Below are 21,119 nucleotides of genomic sequence, written 5' to 3' on the forward strand. Positions count from 1 at the left end.
TACTGAAACATGCCAGTAAAGATGGTCCTGTAGTTCGTTTCCCCGAAGTCCGGTGTCAATCAGGAACCCAATCGCCCGGGCTCCGGTTGATTTGGCAGGAGGCTGGCAGGGCGATGGTGTTGAAGTTCTTGGAGACGGCGGTCGAATTGACGAACTTAAGGCATTGGGGTTGATTAAATGAAACGAAGAGTTTATATACAGCTATTTACAGTAGGAAAACTGGGTACATGAGTAATAAAGGAAAAAAATCCTCCGTCGCATGTCCCCGCGCGAGGGACACGAGTAAATGCAGAGCATTGGGGTCGTTTACGTGGCGTAGGGTTGGTGGTGGTGGTGGTGGTACTGCCGTACGGGCCTTACTGCCCCGTCGCCCGCGTCAACCGCCGGATGCTCATGAACGGCAGTCGAGATGAGATCAGCCGCTCTTCCACCGCGTTGAGCTCGGGCAGGTGCGCAGTACGCGGAGGGTACCTGTAGCCGTAGGCGACGCACATCGAAGGGACGACGCCGCGGACCAACGAGTCCTTGCACGACGCGCACACCGCGAACGCCCGGAACCGTTCCAGCGAAGCGGCGTCCGCGTCGTCGATGCCGCTCACCACGGGGATGACGCGCGCCAACGCGACGGTGCCGTCCAGGCAGCCGCCGCCGGCGTTGTTTTTATCTGGTTCGAAAGAAATTGACAGCGAGAGCGAACTCCGAGAACCGCCCCATCACGGCACGACCGCGCCACGATCACGTCACGACTACGTCACGATCACGCCACAACTGTTGTTGCTCCCGCGCCAAACTACGACGCATGCGCGCCCCACCTGTTGCTGAACGCGATCCGAGCACGCAGAGAACACGCGAGGAGCAGCGGAGAGCAGGCCAGGAGGAGTGGGGGAGAGGGCGCACCTGGAACGGCTGTTGCGGACGCCGAGGCACGCCAACGCCGGGTGACATCGTGAGTTAAAGAAATGCTCTGCATTTAAAACTTCAAACTTCAGCTAGACGCTAGCTCCGAGTGCGCACAAATCACTCGAGCTCCTCAATTTCGTCTAACTATCCTATTCTCGGAGCGTACACAAACCGCTCGAGAAACGACGGCCGAGACCCTGTCGGCCGAGACCCTGTTAACAATGGTGTCTTGCGCGGCGCGCGCTTCGACGCCGGTAACCCCACCACCTCCGCGCGTCACGCAGACGGTTCCCGGAATCCGGCGGCGCCGTCTGCTTTCTCAATGGGGGATTATCCCTGTGGTATGCGGTGGGCCAGACAATCCGTCTCCCGTGCGCGCCGTGACGAATTGGCGGCGGCTGCAGCGTAGAGTCTACAGTGCTGGGCCACCAGACAGAGTGGCGGGTTCTCAGGCGCAGCACGGGCGCCTGGCCGCTGATCTCATAAGTGGACCTTACACATGCCTCCAGGTCTGAACAAACATAGTGTTACTGTATTTTTACTGTACATTTGGCTCGTTTTGCTCAATAAGTCTTCGTACTGGTTAGAAGTCTGGTATAAAATTAGCACTCGCCTATACTCACAGTAGATTTAGAACTCAACCTACAACTTTTGCGGCCCATAGTGCATGTCGGCATATGTATGTATTTATTGCACAAAAGAAAGAAAGGAAGGTCCACCAACAGGCGTAGATTGTCTCGCCTAGGGGCTGACACCGGAACGCCTGCTGGTGTAGGGGAGGTTGGATAGGGAGAAAATAGTACATAGCAATAGGGGGATAGGGTAGAGGGCTAACATAAATATATAACACATGGGCAATACTTTCATGCCATGAAAACGTGAAGTGACGTGATACAATACTTTAGAGCGTTCGGCAAGGTTGCAAGAACTGTTTTGCCTACACTCGATTACCGGAAATTGAGATGCCTTCTGCCAAAGCTGACAGCCCCGAAGGCCTAGGAATTTGTTTTGGTCTTGCATTTTCGCTGTTGTTGGTTATTGGCAGCTGATTGTTCCCTTTGTTAGAAAGAATGCTGGGTATACAGGAGCTGACGCATCGCTCCCACTCTTCGCGCTCGGCACAGGACCGGCTTCGCAAGGAATAGGACGATGCCGGCAGTGTTTCTTCCCGAGCGGTATCAGAAACTATACTTTAAATCCCATCCTGAGTTAGTGTATGTGATTTTAAGTCTTTTATTATGATAAAAAGTTACGCACAAGCAAAATCTGGTGCAGACAAGCATCAAATTCAACCGAGCGCAAATAAACAGCAGGGAGAGCGAGCCCGAGTGAAAGGAGCCATGAAGAGAAAACACAAGTTTGGTTCATTCGAAAGATTGCCTCGTTAGAACCATACTGACACCACTTTTAACACAAACTTCGCTCGAATAAGCTACATAACTAGGAAAAAAGGGAAATGACCATGCGACCCACCAGCTCATTTCCCGCAACAGAACCTATGATGTCACATTAGAATGCTCTGCGATTGGCGGAGGCCGGCAAAAGCAAACGCAAGTTAGGCAGGGTTACCAGTTTGCATAGTGAGCTATATGCCCGTTAAACATACTGCACATTCGTTTTATGACACTAAGAACGGTGGAGTAAACGGTTGAAGTTCCGAACAAACAAGCAAACGTGTACGCCAATGCGTACGAAACTACCCCCGGCCGAGCTCGACATCTCGCCGTCGCGCAGACGAATTTTCGGGTTCGAGGCTCTTCGGGGCCAACGAACTGTTCCAGCACGTACAGCCGCGACCTTGCTTGATATCTTAACAGGAGGTTGGCCGTCATATCGCCAACCAGCACAGGTAAAAATAGAAACGAGGGGATTAAGGAACAGCAAGCAGCGACGAGAGAGTGCCTCTCGTCGCAGAAGTTTCGGAATGGTGTTGGCTTGCTGCTGTCATTACGAGCTCGTTTCCAGTTTACAACCACTGAAAACTCCAGTTTGTTCGAGTACTTTACAATGAAATTTTGTTGCTGCGTTTTGAAATGCCCATGTAGTACGGACAAATCGTTGAGGGAGTGTTGCCCAACGACTAACCTCGGCGAAGCAAGTGGCTACGTTTTGTGAACTTGCAAACGGAGGAGAAAGGGAGCTAAAGGAAGTACGAGTGTACTCGCTTCATTTCCGACGAAGTGATTACGGCAGGGACCCTTACGTTAGCTCACTCCTGGGACATGCTGGCGCTCGTCGCCGACTTCGTCAAATCGCCGTCAAAGTGCTCTGAGCTTGGAAAAAAATTCCCTCGCACTTCCCCGAGGGGGAGAGTGTGTAAGTGCGAATGCACGGTTGTTGATTGCGCGATTACGGTGGATATCGTGATCTTGGAGTGGAGAGGAGGCGCCCAACACCCGCAGTCACTGAGCGGAGAGAGGAGGAGGAGAGTAGCGCCCGCCGTTACGGTGAGGGCTACACGAGCGCCCTCACGCATCGGAATGCGGAGCGCCCGCTACGCGAGCGAGAGCTCTCCCGCCCGAAGTGGAGAGGAGGCGCCCAACACCCGCAGTCACTGAGCGGAGAGAGGAGGAGGAGAGTAGCGCGCGCCCATCTCCCCCCGTTGCTAGGGAAGACGAGGAGGAAGCCGAGGAGCGCGCGCACCCGCAGCTGTTGCTATGCGGACGACGGCGGCGGACGATTCAGGCTCGCTTAAGAAGTGCATTCGCACTTAAAAAAATCACCGTACACACCGCGCATTGACCCTCGTATCTTTCTGGTCGGAGCAGAGAGCTCGCGCGAACGGCTTTCCATACACGACACCGGCCAACTGGCATAAGCGATACTGCTACTGAAATTGAACTATCATTAACCGTAATAAAAATACGGCACATACGTACCAGTCTGCATTCGTCCGTCGCGACGAGGCTGACGAGGCGCATGCCGACGGATGGGCGTTCGTCTGTTGTGGCTATGGCGGAATGGTCGTTTTCCGGTCCATCCGCGTATCCCACAACTTCTGCCGCTCATGCACTTAGAAGCATTGAGCGTTCAAGTGGTGTTAGGTTGTTAAATGCAAGCCCGAGTTCCTCGGCGAGAGTTTTGTTCTCCGGATCAGGCAATTCCATGACTAGGGCTGCGGGTGCACTAGGTTTTACTAGTAGTTTTAAAATGGCCGCCGTCTCGGTTTCGGCACGAGTTCCGGTTCCTGTCTGACTCCCGCGTGTGGGTGCTATATGAAGTCGACATACTAAGTTTCTGTTTCATGGACCGGCTCGTATGACGCCATTGTTCACGTCACGAAATGTGCAATTTAGCGGGAGATTAAAAATTTTGGCTTAAATTGCCCTATTTCTCAGTGAATAAAGCATCATTTGCTTTGGGGAAAGCGCTTGGAGTACTATGAAACATCTAATCTATCGAATAAAACAAACTTTTGTTTTATCTTCATGGCTCCTTGAAGCAGACGACAAATTCGAGAATTCCTAAGCCGTCGTCACGGAGACGCACTTCGCAGCGCCGCCCGTCGTCGCACTCACCGCCAATAACGACCCGTTTTATACGTGCTGCACTAAACTAATTATTTAGGTCTGATTTACGACTACTCTGTTATTATGTGTAAGCGTTAAGATGTCAACTACAAACATTTGGGGTATATCGGGTAAATCGGGTGGCTGAGGCCTCTGTCAGGCCACGTTCACCTTTAGTCTCAGCCTCCCCTTGGTTTTTGCCAATGAATAAAATATGAAATCAAATCAAATCAAATCAGATATTTAAGCCCTTGGAGCACATTATTTTGAACAGCCTGCCTCAATGCGCAGCGAGCGGTGATAATATCGACGTATAAGATGAGAATACTGTCTAATTACAGTCGGTTCTGGACATGTTTCGTTGTACTGATGCGGGTCTTGCAACTTGTGAGGGTATTAATGAGGGAAGAGATGACCTGCAACAACTGGGTTTATAGTTCTTCGTTCTTTCCACAGTTCACGGAATTGCTGTAATCCGTATACTTACGAAAAAAATTGAAAATTGGGATAACACGATGCGAACGATCAGTGTGGCAGTTTTATTTTGGATGGTAAGCTTGGTTCATGCAGTTGAAGTTCAGTTGGGATGACAATTTCAAACTACGTCTTAGATTAGCTCAACCTATCTGTTCAGACAGTGAGAGACAAAATGTTTTTGTTTCCATGACTTCCACCGCTGATTCTATGTCATGCCAGACTAGGTTAGCGTGAAGAATGTATGTTTGCGCATTCAAAATTTTTCAACTGATGTTTATATAGCAAAAACAGGCGGATTTTAAGCTTAGATGCCTGTCTCTGCATTTTACTGGGAGTTCTAGGAATGATCAATCTTGAATAGTATCCTCTAGTCTCGCAAGAAAAAGTCATGACGAGGAAACGAAAGCTCATGTTTCGCCACAGTTGAGGTCACTGAACCAGGAATATGTGAATTGGTTCAGTGAGACCTGCTATGAAACCTCCTTTCGGATCAGGCCCTCTCACACGTGTGTCGCCCATTTCCTGCCTCTCGTATCGATTGCAGGTTCAGCCCCGAGAACAAGCACCTTGTAAACCCGATTGCCTACCAACCTTTCGGTCTCGGTCCCCGCATGTGTCTCGGCCAGCGGCTGGCACTCGTGCAACTCCCCTCGGCCATGACGCAAGTTCTGCGACATTTCCGAATCACGCTAGGCCCCAGCCAAAAGGTGAACTTAGGCGTTCATCTCTTATTTAAGAGTTATGTAAAAGCCTGAGAATCAAGTGATATATCTCCGCACTCATGTGAATTATGCCGAGGTCAACCGCGTTTTGTTTCGTGAGTGTAGGCAAAAGGTGGAACAGCATCGCCGGGTAATGTGTCGTTCTATGGTCGGTTCGGAGCAGCAATTTCTTATTTATGTTCCACTGTACGCTTAAATAATTTTTTCTCCAGCCTTTAATTCAATGCTTTAATCTCCGCAGCCTGTGTCTGCTCTCCGCAGCCTGTGTCTGCGACTTTCGCTTTGTTTGAGCAACCCCACAGGGGCATTGAGATCCTAAAAACATCGCTTCTTGTTTGTGTCGACATCGGTTCTTATATGTTTTTGTTTTGTTCATCTGTCCCGTGTTGCGCTTCCCGCCAGTGCAATGTATTACCAACTCGCCCAAGATTTCGCTCTTGAAAATTTGTTATACGTTGAATACAAAACGATATACAACGCGCAAATCAGAGAGGGTAGCCTGTGCAAGCTAGTTAATCATAGAGACATAACACAGCACTAAGGACGAAGACGAACTATTTTTGTCACACACCTGACACTTTCGGCACACATTCTATTCAGCTCCCACTGGACTTTGATTTACCTTATGGAGCTGGAACGCAGCTTCGAATGCAATCACTCAGTCTTCAATGATAATAGTGGGAAACGAATGCATATTTTGACTGTTCTCCCTACTTAGCATTTCGCACTCGTACGGGTATACAGCCCGAGTGTTCAAATAAGCTCTCTGTTGCGTGCAGCAAAGAACCTAACTACACAATTGTTCTTCAGTAATTCAGCAAGACTGAAGTAACAAACAAACGACAGCGCTCATCGCCTCAAGCTTCGAGTTGTATTACCAACGTGTTGAGGCACAAAAGCTCCAATTCTCTTTTTTTTTCTTTATTATTACGCTCTTAGGTAGCCGCAGTGTGACGTTGTGGAAACAAAAAAAAAAAACCGCGGCTAAAACTGAAATTTACAATCTGGAGTGAATTCTTTAATTCTAACCATCTTTGCGTCTTCCCTTCATTTCAGGAGACTCCACTGAAGCTGGCCACATATGCAGTTGCGGCAGTGCCAAGGGACAAAGTTTGGATTCAGCTTCAAAGGCTGAACAGCGGCGCATAATTTCGTTTTGTCATACTACGCGGCTGTTCGACAAGCCTTTCAGCGTTGGCGTCTTAACAAAGTCCGGGGAGGCTGCAGTATTTGACGTTATTAACACGAAACACACAGATACGAGTTGAAAAGGAACCATGCATGACCAACAAAGTGGAATCTTGCATATCTAGAACCCCGATTAAAAAAATCTGTCAGAAGTTTTTGCAGAATGGACAACGAATGAGAACACAAAGTTATCACATACTGTCGACGCTACCAGATTTCATCACCAGCCTATCTACGCCCATTAATCTCCAATTATCCCGGTCCTGTTCTAACTGTGACCAATTTATCCCCGCCAACTTCTTGATCTCATCTGCCTATCTAACTTTCTGCCGCCCCCTGCCACGCTTGCCTTCTGTAGGGATCCACTCTGTCACACTTAATGACCAACGGTTATCTTGCCTTCCCATTACATGCCCTGCCCACGTCCATTTCTTCTTAATTTCCAAGAGCCTTAGTATGTAACAAACAAGGACCGCTGTATCCAGAGCACTCCGCATAAAGGCTAAGGGCATGCGGGCATGGAGTAAATAAAATAACGTGCAATGCTACACCCCAAAACGAATTTTATCATTCTGCACTCTCAGGGGAAAGGGAATGTTAATATAGCATGTGTCGAGCATAGCTCTGAAGGTATTTAATACTTGCACACATGGAGCTAAGCTCGACGTATATCTGCACTTCTGTTATTACAAGATTGCTCATAGGCATAAATTCATGTGATCTTTTAAAAACAAACTTTGACTGACCACCGGACTCGAACATGCAGTGACACGGTAGCCGGCTGATCCGTGCCCGAGAATTTTTAAATCTACAAGAAAGCAAATGCAGCACAAACAACCCCATATATATATATATATATATATATATATATATATATATATATATATATATATATATATATATATATATATATATATATATATATATATATATATATATATATATATATATATATATATATATATATATATATATATATATATATATATATATATATATGTAGCGTGTGGATAAAACTAGGGAGCACTTTTAATTACTGAGCACACGGATAGTCAAAATGGCGACACAGTTGAAGCAAGCGCACCGGCAAGCGGCCTTCGTCCTTCTCTTCGTCCAGTCCACTCTCGCGCTACCGCTAGCGGGATTGACCGCGTCGCCACTGTAATAATAGACACCGTTACACTACTCCCCTCTTCTGCGAGCATCGTCCCGATGCCATGGTATATTACGAGGCGAGGATGGCTTCGGATCCGGATGACGACGATGCGGCGGCTCACTGTCCAAGTACATACAGTCGTCAGCGAAGAGGTCAGCTTCCACACTGGCCTTGGCGTGGGGAGGGGGGGAGGGGTTATGAGCAGGAACAGCCTCTGTCGTTAATACGGCTTCATTCGTACGACGTGTACGACCTCGGTAGTTGGCTTGCGCCATGAGGAGTGCGCCCTACTATCCGGTGTGACTTCATAGTTGACGTCACTAATGCGACGCACCGCCTTGTAGGGCCCGAAGTACCGGCGAAGCAGTTTTTCGGTTCGGCCCCGCCGGCGTACTGGCATCAACACCCACACCGCGTCTCCGGGGTTGTAGAACACAGTACGTTGGTGCTGATTGTAATGGCTTGCGTCGACACGCTGTTGGTTTTCGATTCGTTGTCGTGCCAGCTGTCGCGCTTCCTCCGCTTTCTGTACAAAGTCGTCGACGTCACCATTGTATTCGTCCTCTTGAACGGGTTGCATAGAATCTAGTGTGGTGGTAACTGTGCGACCATAAACCGATTGGAAGGGAGTCAGTCCTGTAGTTTCTTGAACTGTCGTGTTGCAGGCGAATGTTACGTACGCTAGAATGTCATCCCATGTTTTGTGTTCGACGTCGACATACATGGAAAGCATGTCGGTGAGGGTTCTATTCAATCTCTCGGTCAAGCCATTAATCTGCATGTTGCCGTTCGCGCATGGGTGGTCTGAGTTAACCTCATGATAGACTGCATGAGATTGGCTGTAAAGGCTGTCCCTCTCTCTGTTATTACGACCTGCGGGGCCCCGTGCCGTAAAACGAAGTTGTTCATAAAGAACTCCGCCACCTCAGCAGACGTTGCCCGTACTACAGACGCTGTCTCCGCATGCGCATAGCGCGTCAGGTAGTCTGTCGCTACCATTATCCATCTATTTCCCTTTGTCGACGTCGGAAATGGACCAAGAAGGTCCATACCCACTTGCTAGAATGGTGCTGTAGGCGGTTTTATCGGCTGAAGAAGCCCTGCCGGTTTCAAAGGTGTATTCCTTCTTTGGCACTCACGGCAGCTCCTGACGTACTGCTGGACCGTTTGCAAAAGTTTCGGCCAGAAGTACTTTTCATGAATCCTGGATACTGTACGGCTGACACCAAAATGGCCGGCTGAAGGTTCATCGTGACAGGCATACAAGTTTTCCGCACGCATTGCCGACGGCACAACGAGTAGAAACGCCTCCTTTGTGTTTCCAAAATTGCGTTTGTAAAGGACGCTGTTCCGGAGGCTGAAAGAGGCGATGCTGCGGATAAAAGCTGGCGGTATGCGAACCTCACGACCTTCCAGATCATGGATAATGAGTAGCAGCTCTGGGTCAGCTCGTTGCAGTTGGGCCATTTCGGAAGTGCTGATGGCTCCAAGAAGCGGTATACCCGCCTCTATTTCTTGGCCTGGTGAGTCGACAGGTGCGCGGGACAAGCAGTCGGCATCGTCATGGATGCTTCCAGACTTGTAGACGACGTTCATGTCGTACTCCTGCAGCCGGAGGTTCCATCTAGCAAGGCGCACAGATGGGTCCTTTAAGTTTGCCAGCCAGCACAGCACAAAGAGTGGTGGTCGCTGACGAGCTTAAATGGCCTACCGTCGAGGTATGGCCGGAACTTGCTGATGGCCCAGACTGCGGCGAGGCGCTCTTTCTCGGTTGTGGAGTAATTTGCCTCTGCTTTGGAGAGTGTGGGACTTGCGTACGCTAGGACTCTTTCAGCACCGTCCTGCCACTGCACGAGGACCGCGCCGAGACCGACAATACTGACGTCTGTGTGGACTTCGGTATCCGCATGTTCGTCAAAATGAGCAAGAACCGGAGCTGTTGGTAGCCGGTTTCTCAGGTAGTTGAAAGCGACTTCTTGCTCTTCTTGCCACACAAATGGTTCATCGTCTTTTGTAAGCCGTGTCAAGGGTTCTGCGATGTCCGAAAAATTTTCAACAAAGCGTCTGTAATAAGCCGAGAGTCCCAGGAAACGCCGAACAGCTTTTTTGTCAGCTGGTTTCGGGAAAAATAGAGAGGAGAGGTTACGCGTCTTTCACACCAGAGCAATGTTGGCGGAAACTTCCTGTAGGGCAGCAAAGTACAGCCTTTCTTAGGGTTATAACTGGTGGAATACCACTTAAAACTACAGCACAGTGGCTGTGCTCGCACACTATAGCAACGGGTTTCGTAAATTCTAAGATAATTTTTCTCGACTACACTGTAAATTTGGGGCCGCACGTGCCAATAGCTTCCTTGTGTGTTGTGTTACCGATGCTCTTTTGACTTAAAACTGAATTATTCTTCGTAGATGTTCCCCATACGTTGAGCTTTTACGGTAAAGCCATCACCGGATTATTATGCGGAATTCGCCGTCCGGAAATCGCTTTCAGAGCGTTCTGTCCATTCACCTAGATATGGCTAAGTTACTCCAGATGACATTTGGATTTGGCGGTGTCATTGTACGAATACATGTAATGTACCCAGGAATGCTTTTTGGGGTAAGAACTGACTTCCACGCAGCCGTTTTTTTAATGAAGGTGAAAAATAAAAACGCCCGTCTGTCAAGATTTCAAGTCACACTACTGGTCCCAAAGTGGTCGAAACTGTTCCGTTCCACCAATACTAGGGCGCGCCCCATAGCCGAAGTGTAGATTTGGCGCGTTAAACAACCACAATTTGAACTGTATTTGACTTCGAATACTTGCACATGTACTGTGTTTTATAAACATGCCAGTATCGTGTCTCGCGGTTGAGTATATAGGAGAATTAATACGTACATCCGTATTTCAGAGACGACATGAGCTGGTTTAAGAAATACACTCTCGGAATGTCTTGGTTCTCTTGATCTTGAAATATGCGGCGATCAGTTTCTGCCGGGGATCCGTGCTTCGGCTGACGCTGGGTGGGCATTGCGGGGAGAGCCAAGTGATCCGAACGTTAGTTCCAGAAACGGTAGCTTTGGTGTAACAAGGCCTGCTGGGAATATTATGAACTTAGCGCACGTATTCACAGCAGCTGAACCTACCGATCGGGTTATCGCCGCTGTTACCGCAGCATAGAACGGATACTTGTTTGGCATAATGTGGAATTAAGAGTGCCTTGGCGTGTGCAAGTATGCATTATGGTAGCCAAAGTTCTCTAATTCTAGTACAGTGGAACACAATGAGTTGGCTCTTTATTCCGCTTGTTTCAAGTACGTGTAAGTACAAGCTTCGCCAAAGAAATGGAGCGCTTGGTGCTATCGCGGTTACACTTAGTGGGAACACGGGAGCGCGTGGCCCTAGCTACTACTAGAGCTTCCTAATGGCGCCGCGCGGAAACAGCACGCATGAGCGTTGTGAGGGTCCGGAGAGTACGGAGCTCATCGCGCGCATCGCGTCACCGGGCGGCAGCGCGTCGTCTGCTACATGCGAGCTGCCATCGCAAAACGAGCAGCATGCGTTGCCAGCGGCCGTGAACCGCAGTAATAAACAACTGCAAATGTCTAGTTTTTTTTTTTTTTTTTTTTTTTTGCAGATAAGAATTGTCCCCACGAGCTCCGCAATAGGCAGAACCATAACTTTACGAACTTTGTTTGAAGGTAAATACATTTTGTATGCTTTTCAAGGCGAAAATGTATCAGCGACGGACTTATCGCTGACGCGAGCGCGCAAATTACTTGGCATGGAAATGCCAGTAACAAAGGTTCTGTAAAGTAAATGGCCGAGAGAAACACTAAAGTGTTTATAATATAATAGAAGACGGTAATATAATAGAAGACTTTTATAATAGAAGACGGTGTTCTGGGCCATTAAAAAATAATAAGGAACCAGTTGAGACGCCCTTACTAGTGCGTCATGTCGCCGTTGACTTCCACGACAGCAGACTTTCCTGACGGGAGAGCTTCGTAGAGCGCTGTCACAAGTGAGGTGTCGCTGCGGCCCACAGCTCGCCCTCAGTGGCCGAAGGCACGCATGGGGGTCCGGTTCAGCGCCACTTTCACGCGACCCCAAACATTCTCGATGATGTTGAGGTCGGCTCCCTTCGGCAACCATGCCAGCGGCTTGATGCTGGTCTGCTGAAGGTGTGCCTGCACCGAGGGCGCCGTATGGGCGGGGGCCAGGGCCAAACCCCGGGCAGTGTGGCCTCGAGGTGCGTCCCGGATTCGGCCTTCGTAGCGGTATGCTTGGACAATCCTATACACCGTATGCAGGGGCCTACTCAGGAGTTCCCTGATTGGTCGCTGGCAGTAGCCCTTCTTCGACAATTCGCCGATCCGGCACCTGTCTTCTTCAGGAACTCTTGACATGTTGAGATGCTACGGCCCTCCCGTCACTGGCGCGATTGTGTGCGCATTTTATAGCGTCTCTTAACCCAAAGAACTTCCGGAAAGCGGTGGCAGTTTGTTGATGAAGTAAAAACATCCACAAAAGATATATATGCGGAGATCCCTACATCACTGTCGTAAAACGTATTTCAACATGACCCGCGTTTCGGGCATATTTACGCCCACAAAGACAAAACTTCCCTTAAAGATGACACCCCCACAGACAATGCGGGCATCAGATTCATCAGCTCGCGCTGACAATTCTTGCTTGTGAACGCCAAGGCGGCAGAATAGCGGTGCGCATCTGAGGAACGAACCGCGATGTGATCTTGATTTCCAGCAACAAATTGCTGCGTATCTGCCAATGCGGTTCACGGCGGCCGCTGGCAACGTCTGCTGCTCGTTTAGCGCCGGCAGCTCGCATTGAGCAGACGACGCGCTGCCGCCCGGTGACGCGACGCGCGAGATGAGCTCTGTACCATCGCCTCCTGAGGCGATGTCTGTACTCTCTGGGCTCTCACAACGCGCATGCGTGCTGTTTCCGCGCGGCGCCGTTAGGAAGCTCTAGTAGTAGCTCGCGCCACGCGCTCCTGTGTTCCCACTGTGACCGCGATAGTACAAACTGCTATTTGAGTGATAAAAAATCCATGGAACGGGGTTGCACAGGAGAAATACTCTTGAAGACATGCATTTCATTATGATGATCAGTACGTTGCCCATTCGTTTCAGGAATTTTGCATTTAGGCCAAAATGCGTGGCCTGGGGTGTTGAGGCAGAGGTGTTCTGAAGGTTAACGATGCACTGCGCGGCGAGAGGTGCTCGTCCTCGTACATTCTGCCCGACTGCTCTACTTCAGCAATAAATCCGCCGAAAGCGCGGAAAAATCGTTCCCCCTATGGTTGCCGCGACGTGATCGGAACCTCTTCTTGCATACGAGCTCATGTGCCAGAGAGGGTCTCAGAAGATTAGGGACTTTGTTGACTAGCACGCCGTTCGCTCAAGGTGACAGCGAACGTAAATGATAACAAGGATAAGCTTCGCCATCCCTCCTAAGTATAAAATGTCCAAAGCAAGCGCAACACTCACCACCTGTTGTCTGCGGGGACCCACGGACGAATGTAATTAGAACAGTGATTAAAGGCGCTTCCCGTTCTTCGCTCATAGGCGGTCGCTTGTAACCCGGGAATGTCGTTTGAAACCTCCAAATTTTAGCAATGCTCTTGTGCTAATTTATGCTGAATGCCTAAAATCGCAAAAAGTTGAGTGACATGAGCCGAAAAATATTTAGGCTTCTGGCTCTCTCTATTCCTGCCTTCAAAAACGAAGCGATTCGTGCATCATTTGGACCTGTGTCAGCTTTCAAACTGCAACTTTAATCACGCCAGTTCCACAACATATAATTATATCCTGACATATTGGCGCAAAATATGAAAAAGTGGCGTAAACGCCTCAAACAGCCGCTAGTAGAGACAATCAGATAAAACAAGATGACATCACAAGAAAAAACGCTTTACGGGTAAACGGACAAATGTTTCGTTCACCTCCTCAGTACGACACAAAGATGGAGCTACCCCGTATTCGCCCACTGACGCACTTCTGGGCCGGATTCATGAAAGAGTTTTCAGGACAATTGAACGCGGTCGAGAACTCGTCCATGTGGCGAAGGGCAACTTCCCAGTCCTCCCCGGCAACCGACTTCTCAATCCAGACAGGCCTACATCCACTCTCACAGTTCTGGAGCATCAGACTCGCGAAGAACATCTGCGCAGCCGTGATGGGAGGGTGGTTTTTCGCAATCGGCAAAGCGAGCTGCTCGCCGACGTTGACGCGCTTCGCGAAGAGCCTGTAGCTGACGCGTGCCGCTAACACGTCTCGGAGCCCGCCGAATCGCAGGTAGTCCTGTCGACCGTCGAAACACTGTTCGATCTGCAGCATGCTGCGCCACGTGTTGCCATTGAGCCAGCCTTCACCCACCGTTCCCGCCTCGTCCATGAGCCCGTCGAAGAGGCAACGCGCCAGCCTAGGAGCCAACCGCGAGAGGAGCATGGCGTCCGCAAAGGTCAAGCCTGATTCTTGAGTGCCGTCGAAGGCGAGCAGGGGCACATACAACGTCCTCGGGTGTGGCTCGCTCCAACAGTCGGTTGTGAACACGGAGCGTGACCACCGGAAGCGCGATCCTCCTTCTATGGCGCGGGCGAAGGTTGTCTGTTGGTAGCCGACGTAAGCCTTAAGTGTCAGCTTGAAGGGCGTCCTTTGAGGAAGGCGGTCGATGTAGTGTTCGACCAACGTGCTGTCCCTTGTCCAGGCGGGTCCCACCACGCTGATGTTCATCTCCGACAGAATGGTTCTGATGGCAACCTTAGAGCTTGCGTCCAAGAACGAGGAATTGCCAATTTCGGCTTTGAATTCGTCGATAACCTCCTCGACGAAGTGTGATAACGCCGACATAGCAGTGTCGAGCCTAAGGTCTGCGTATAGGTGAGCGTGTACTAGTGGAGACAATACATTTTCAGCAACGCGCACGCAGAACTGCCAGCGGGGTAGCCCCTGGCGGAGCTTTCCGTACATCAGAGTACTCTGGATGTCAGTTAGCACAGTATAAGGCAAAAATGGCGCCATATGTATAGTCAAACGCAAGTTAAGGTAGTCCATGACAGTCTCGGCGTTTGTACGCGCGACGAGCTTTTGAATTTCATTAACAAGGAGCGGCGACCTCATTAGGACCTCTGCCTTCGCATCAACAAGTGGGGCATACTCAATATCGCTGAACGCCTCGGTAAGAAATTCTAACAAATGCGAGTCTGCCATTGCCACCCTGGCGGTGTTTTTGCTCAGCTTCACAGCGCCAATCTTCTCGAGCTCGTCAGCAAATGTCAACAGGGCTATGGTTTTCACTGGTGTGAAATTCCCTATTTGCCTTTCGTTGCTGATTGTGGTCAGGGCCGCTGCGTACAGGCGGGTAGCTTCGGTAGCCTCAATACCAGCGTCTCTCATCAAAAGCTCTGGGGGACCGACCGACGCAATGTCCCTGTATGCCCACGAAGGATGGGTGGCGACACTCACACTGAGAATAGCCGCAGTACCCGTCATGCGGTAGAACCTGCCTGCTGTTTGCCAGACGGAGAAGCTCTGCCAGGATGAATTTGGAGACAGTTCGTTCATAAATTCCAGCAGCATGTTCCAGCCGGAACTCTCGGCGGCGTTGAGGTTGTTGCACTGATCGTATAGACCTCTAAGCGGCCTTAGCACATTTGAAATTTGAGTCTTGTTTTGAAGTGCTAAGTGAAGCTTGTTTTCTAGAAAGCTGGCATGATCTTCATCAGCCGTAACTGACTCGACAAATGGCGACGCAAACCGCGTTTTCCAGCGGCGACACACGAACAGATAGAAATTATTACACGGGTTTACGAGACCCCAAGAGACCAGGTTAGCGAGATAGAGGGTGCTTTCCGAGCACCTGACCGATGAGCACGTTTCGTAAGATCGCTCGCGTGCGCTTTTTTCATCGGAACTTTGCTGCGATCTCGAGGGCCAGAATAGAAAACCAAGCACCGTAGCTAGAGTAAAAATGAGGCCCACTGCTAGTAGGTAAAGAGTGCCCTCCTTCTTCCACTTGCCTCGGTGGCCAACGGTTCCATTTCCGGCGCCCATGAGCCCTTGTTGATGTGACGGCCTAATGGCAGTGCTACCCGTGCCGCTTTGCTGATTGCGGGTGCCTGGATGCCCCGGTCTCATTTGTTTCGCTGAGCTTGGATTGTTTCCGGTTTCCGCTGTGTCATCCGCGCCGATATCAATGGACGATCTTTTTTTAACAGTCCTCGGAGCTCCTTCGGACAGCCTACGTCTGCTCATAATAGCTGGTTTTGCATTCATTGTCGTGATTAGTGGCGTTGTTTTGGGAACAGTGCTTGCACGTCTTCTGTCGATTCTTCCTTCTGAGGTGTCACACGAAGCCGAAAGACTTTCTGATTGTAGCATTATTTCTCTGTTCGTTGAAGAATCCGTATCGCGCTTTGACAGCGCAGACTGGGAGTCATACTGAAGTCCGATTGAGAATCTATGTTTCCCGCTAATTTTTGTTGCATCTTCGCCTCTGGGGACATTCGTGTGAACTTGTGGTTTGCTTGTAAATGCAGTTTGAACGTTGTTCCGGACCACGGTCATATTTGAAAGTTCTCCAGCTACTCTCACCTGATGTAGTGCTGCGGCGGGTAGGTTTTGTGGGTCTCGAACGGCGTCTTCGTCTACACCCGACGGTGTTAGAGGCGAGTTAACTGCCTGGGATGTTTCCTTGACTTGATATTTAGCGCTGTGAAACTCCATATTCCTATGTGACTGTAGAGGACTCGCTTCGTTTTTCACTTCTGTAACCACCAGGTCACTAAATAATTGTTTTCTTGAAGGCTGAATATCATTTGCCGGGCCAGGAATCCTCCCTGTAGTCGATTTTGCTGAATCGTATTTTGACATACTTTCAGATTTTGCTTCTGAGCTCGGCGACACTTTTGGTGTGATCGTCACCGCTTGGCCGGTTGATGAGACCGGAATGACAATCGAAGGAACACTTGACATGTCCTCAAGTACCTCCTCTTGAACTGGGGTAGACTCTCGGATGCAAGAACCAATTTCAAGACCACTGGTGGTACACTTAGCCGTATCAGACAGCTTAGCTACGTCTGTTCTACAAATAGCACCCGCACGTTTTTTACTGCTCGTCGCTGCTACTGTGTTTTTCTCTTCCACGGGCGTTAAATCGCTGATGGAAGAACCAGCTTTAAGCCGGTTGTGGTTAACCTCTGTCATCTCAGACAGCTTAACTGCGTCGGTCTTATGAATAGCACCCGCACCTTCTTTACTGCTCGTCGCTACTTGTGCCATTTTCTCTTCTTTGGCGGTTGCGTCGCTGATGCAAGAACCAGTTTCAAGCCCGTTGGGGGTAACCTTAGCCATATCAAACAGCTTAGCTGCATCTGTGTTATGAATAGCACCTGCACCTTCTATACCGCTCGTCGCTACAAATGTCATTTTCTCTTCTGCGGGGGTTGAGTCGCTGATGGAAGAACCAGTTTTAAGCCAGTTGGGGGTAACCTTAGCCGTATCCGACTGCTTGATTGTTTCTTTCTGGCGAATAGCACCTGCATCTTCTCCGCTTCTCGTCGCTACTGCTGTCTTCTTCTTTTCTACCAGGGTCGAGTCACTGATGCAAGAACGTGTTTCATGCCGGAAGGGGGTAATCACGGTCATATCAGATAGCTTAGCTGCATTTGTCTTATGAATAGAACCCGCACTTTCTTTACTGATCGTCGCTCCTACTGTCATTTTCTCTTCTCTGCGGTTTGAATCGCTGATTGAAGATCTAGTTTTAAGCAGCTCTGGGGTAACCTTAGCCGTATCAGAGTGCTTGATTGTTTCTTTCTGGCGAATAGCACCCGCATCTTCTCCGTTGCTCGTCGCTACGGCTGTCTTTTTCTTTTCTGCCAGGGTCGAGTCACTGATGTAAGAACCATTTTCAAGCTGGTGGCGGGTGACCTCAGTCGTATCAGACCGCTCACTTGCTTCGGTCTTGCAGATAGCATCCGCATCTTTTTTGCTGTTCGGCGCTACTCTAGTATTTTTCTCTTGTGCCAGGGTTGAGTCGTTGATATAAGAACCAGTTCCAAGCCGGTTGGGGGTGAACTCACCTGGATCAGACGGCTCAGTTGCTTCTGTCTTGCAGTTAGCTCCCACGCTTTTTTCGCTGCTCTGCACTGCTGATGTGTTTACTTCAAAACGGTCGGTCCGCTCTAAGTTCGTGGAAGAGCCCTGCGGATTCAGGAGGGGAGGATAGGTTGAGGAGTTCCTACTGGCTAAGTTAATACTTCGGTCGTCAGGTTTGTCTTCGAACATTGACTCCAAGAAGGTCGTCTGTGTCAGACTGGGCGGTTGCTCGTCTTCTCGGAAGCTTCTTGTCGACTCCTGTTTTTCCTGGGACAAAGAGATGCTTTTCTGTACCGCGAAGAGAGAACTTAGATCGGCGAATGTAAAATCGTGAGGAGTACGGCCTGTAAATATGCACCGCGGTTTTCTAGCTGCCGCCGAACCAGTCACACGGAGAGATGGCACGTCTCGACGCGAAGTCTGGCTGTGGAGAACAACGCCGTTTGAAGCGCGAGGTTCATTTCTGCGTGATGGCGGCTTCTTTAAAATTGACGTTGGTCCCGGTGTATCGGTGAGAGTGCCAAGAGGGGCGGCGCTGGGAATGGGTGCAGGAGTCTCGAGATTCTCGCCAGGCCTTGAGGAAGCGCTCTTCGTGGAGCCTTCCATCGCGCAGACATAAATGATGATTATGACTGTGCTCTTCATGAAATGGCGCATACCCAATCTGGGGATGCTCAGGGGATCGCTGAAAACAATAATTTGGAACGACATCAAATAAGAACCTACAAATTATTACAAATAATTACAAATGGAGGTATAATTTAGTGCGGGGTTTTTGGTATCAGCTTTGGTATCAGCGGGGTATCAGCGGGGTATCAGCGGGGTATTGGTATCAGCGGGGTATCAGCTTTGGGTCGTCTGATAGGGCCCAGGAGGTGGAATAAAAATACTACGTAATAACATGTAGGTCTCCGAGCATGCAACGCACAGCAACGCACAGGCTCTCGCACGTATACATGTACACGCACAGACAGACAGACAGACAGACAGACAGACAGACAGACAGACAGACAGACAGACAGACAGACAGACAGACAGACAGACAGACAGACAGACAGACAGACAGACAGACAGACAGAAATTTTTGCGTTTGGGTAGCCCGAGAAAGATCATTGTAATTCTAATACAAGGCACGGCCCTATATGTATATATAACATTCGCGGCTCGTGTACCTACGCTCGCATGATAAGGCGATGCACTGGAAGGACTACGCGAAGGGTTCACGGGCGAGCATATTGCGTCTTTCGGCAGGAAATGGGAATGGTATACTCTTGCATCATAAGGCATTAATCTGCATGCAGTAGATTGGGAAGTGGGTAACTTCTACATTCACGGCGGGCTCGGTACCCGCACTGGCCATCATGAGCTATGTTACGTCGTATAACTGCGAAATTGTATTGCTTCAGCTTTTTGATCTCAAACTGATGAGTAAATGATAAGCGAGTGAAAACTAAACAGTTAAGCAGTGTTGGCAACACAACTATTGCAAACCTTCACGTGTCTTTCGGTTGAGCCGTTGAGTATATTAATAGAAGGAGAAGGTATTTCCATCCTTCAAGCAGATGATGCAGAGAAAAATGCACACAGAAAACCTAAAAATCAACATTTCAAAGTTCTTCCTTTTCTTTCAGTTCCTTCTTCTGACGCCTGCTTTATACACGTCACCTACTTATTCAAAACTAACACCGTCTCGTTTTTAGTGAAGGGGAAAAAAAGGCACATATAACGCATCGATGGGAATCGACTTAACGCGAAGGTTCCGTCGTGATATACCTGAGCTGAAAGGAAATTGCGTGTGGCATTTTTTTGATACTGTTATTGTGCTTGGAGTAGTTGATAATTTTTTTTTCAGAATAGTGAGCTGTGGTGAGTGCGTAGAGAAATACGAGACGCAAAGAAAGACGTCCAACGTTTCAACCTCCCTGGCAAAGAGGTCATCAGCTCCAAGCGCAGAGAACGAGATACACGCGGGAGGAACTGGGCCTCCCCCCCCCCCCCCCCCCCTCTCTGCCAGTCGCTCACCTGGCTTAACATCACTGCACCAACCATGTAACTCCCTGCATGTGCTCGGTTTAACCTGAGTGCATACTTAATGATCCGCGCGAGACTATTTCCGATGCCCTGGTTCCTGTTTTTTTTTTTCCTATGGTAATATATCGTGTCCCGTACCTACAGTGCTCATACCGAGACGTCTTCAGTAGATTGTGTAAAATGTGTGTTCTGCAAGGTGTTGAAGCATTTTCACTGCGATGCAGTATACCTCTAACCCGCCAAGGAATTTTAGATGCGACGCATCTCTTGCTCTGAGGCATGTCCCTCCTGCGTCGGCGTCGGCGTCGGCGGCGTCCGCACGCCACCTGCGCATGCGAGGCTCTCCTCCGCTCTTCTCTCCGACAGTTGTGCGCAACACTCTCCCTCTGTCTCATTATCATAAACAGCTGCGTGCGCGTGCTTCGCTCGCTTCGCTCCGCTTTCGTCGCGCATGTGCGCGCATGCGCGACTCTCCTCAGCTGTCTCCTCTCCTTCAGGCGCTGTGAATATAACGCGGGTAGCGCGCTGCGGCGGTTCAGTCAGCGCTCGCTCTCGTTCGACTTCGCGTCACAACACGTTTCACTTGATTTAGAGAATCAACCCAACGGAAACACCAATTGAACCCCCCGATGCGTCGCATCACACCAGGGTTCCCTCGCGGGAAGATGGGCGTAATTTTTCGTATCCGCGTCAGCAGAAAACTCCCAGGCTACAACTAGACTACTACTGGCTACACAAACATCCCAGGCTATCACTGGCTTCTGGCTACACCCCTGGCTATATAAATAAACTGCTGGCACCACCAGGGATCGTATCTGGGCCCGCGTATACAGAAGAGGAGCGAGAGCCCGCCGTCTTTCCGAGTGAGCTACGCCCACTTTTTTTTCTTTATTGAACTAAGCTACGCCCATGTAGAGACCGAGGAGGTAGACGTTGGTTTAAATTCAGCGTTTGGGGAGGGGGCTCTTTGGCGGCGACGCATTGAACAAGAGTGAGGGGGAAGCAGTGAGAGATTTGACGTCAAAGACGCGCG

The 21,119-nt window shown here is 49.7% G+C and overlaps 1 protein-coding gene across 2 annotated transcripts in view; it reads left to right on the plus strand.

The window, feature by feature from the left end:
• Nucleotides 1–7,355, plus strand: part of LOC144170249 (lithocholate 6-beta-hydroxylase-like) — a 62,721-nt gene extending 55,366 nt beyond the window's left edge. The window contains exons 13-14 of one of the 2 annotated variants that reach the window (XM_077699919.1): nt 5,431–5,593; nt 6,668–7,355. In XM_077699919.1, coding sequence (XP_077556045.1) covers nt 5,431–5,593; nt 6,668–6,757 — 253 coding nt within the window. In that variant the 3' untranslated portion in view covers nt 6,758–7,355. Of the gene's footprint in view, nt 1–5,430; nt 5,594–6,664 lie in introns of both variants that reach the window. The other variant, XM_077699918.1, reaches the window with a different exon arrangement.
• The last annotated feature ends 13,764 nt before the right edge of the window (nt 7,356–21,119 follow it).

Source organism: Haemaphysalis longicornis, unplaced genomic scaffold (genome assembly GCF_048455015.1).
Source record: "Haemaphysalis longicornis isolate Haplotype H1 unplaced genomic scaffold, Haemaphysalis longicornis Haplotype H1 scaffold_2, whole genome shotgun sequence".
NCBI classification, from domain to species: Eukaryota; Metazoa; Arthropoda; class Arachnida; order Ixodida; family Ixodidae; genus Haemaphysalis; species Haemaphysalis longicornis.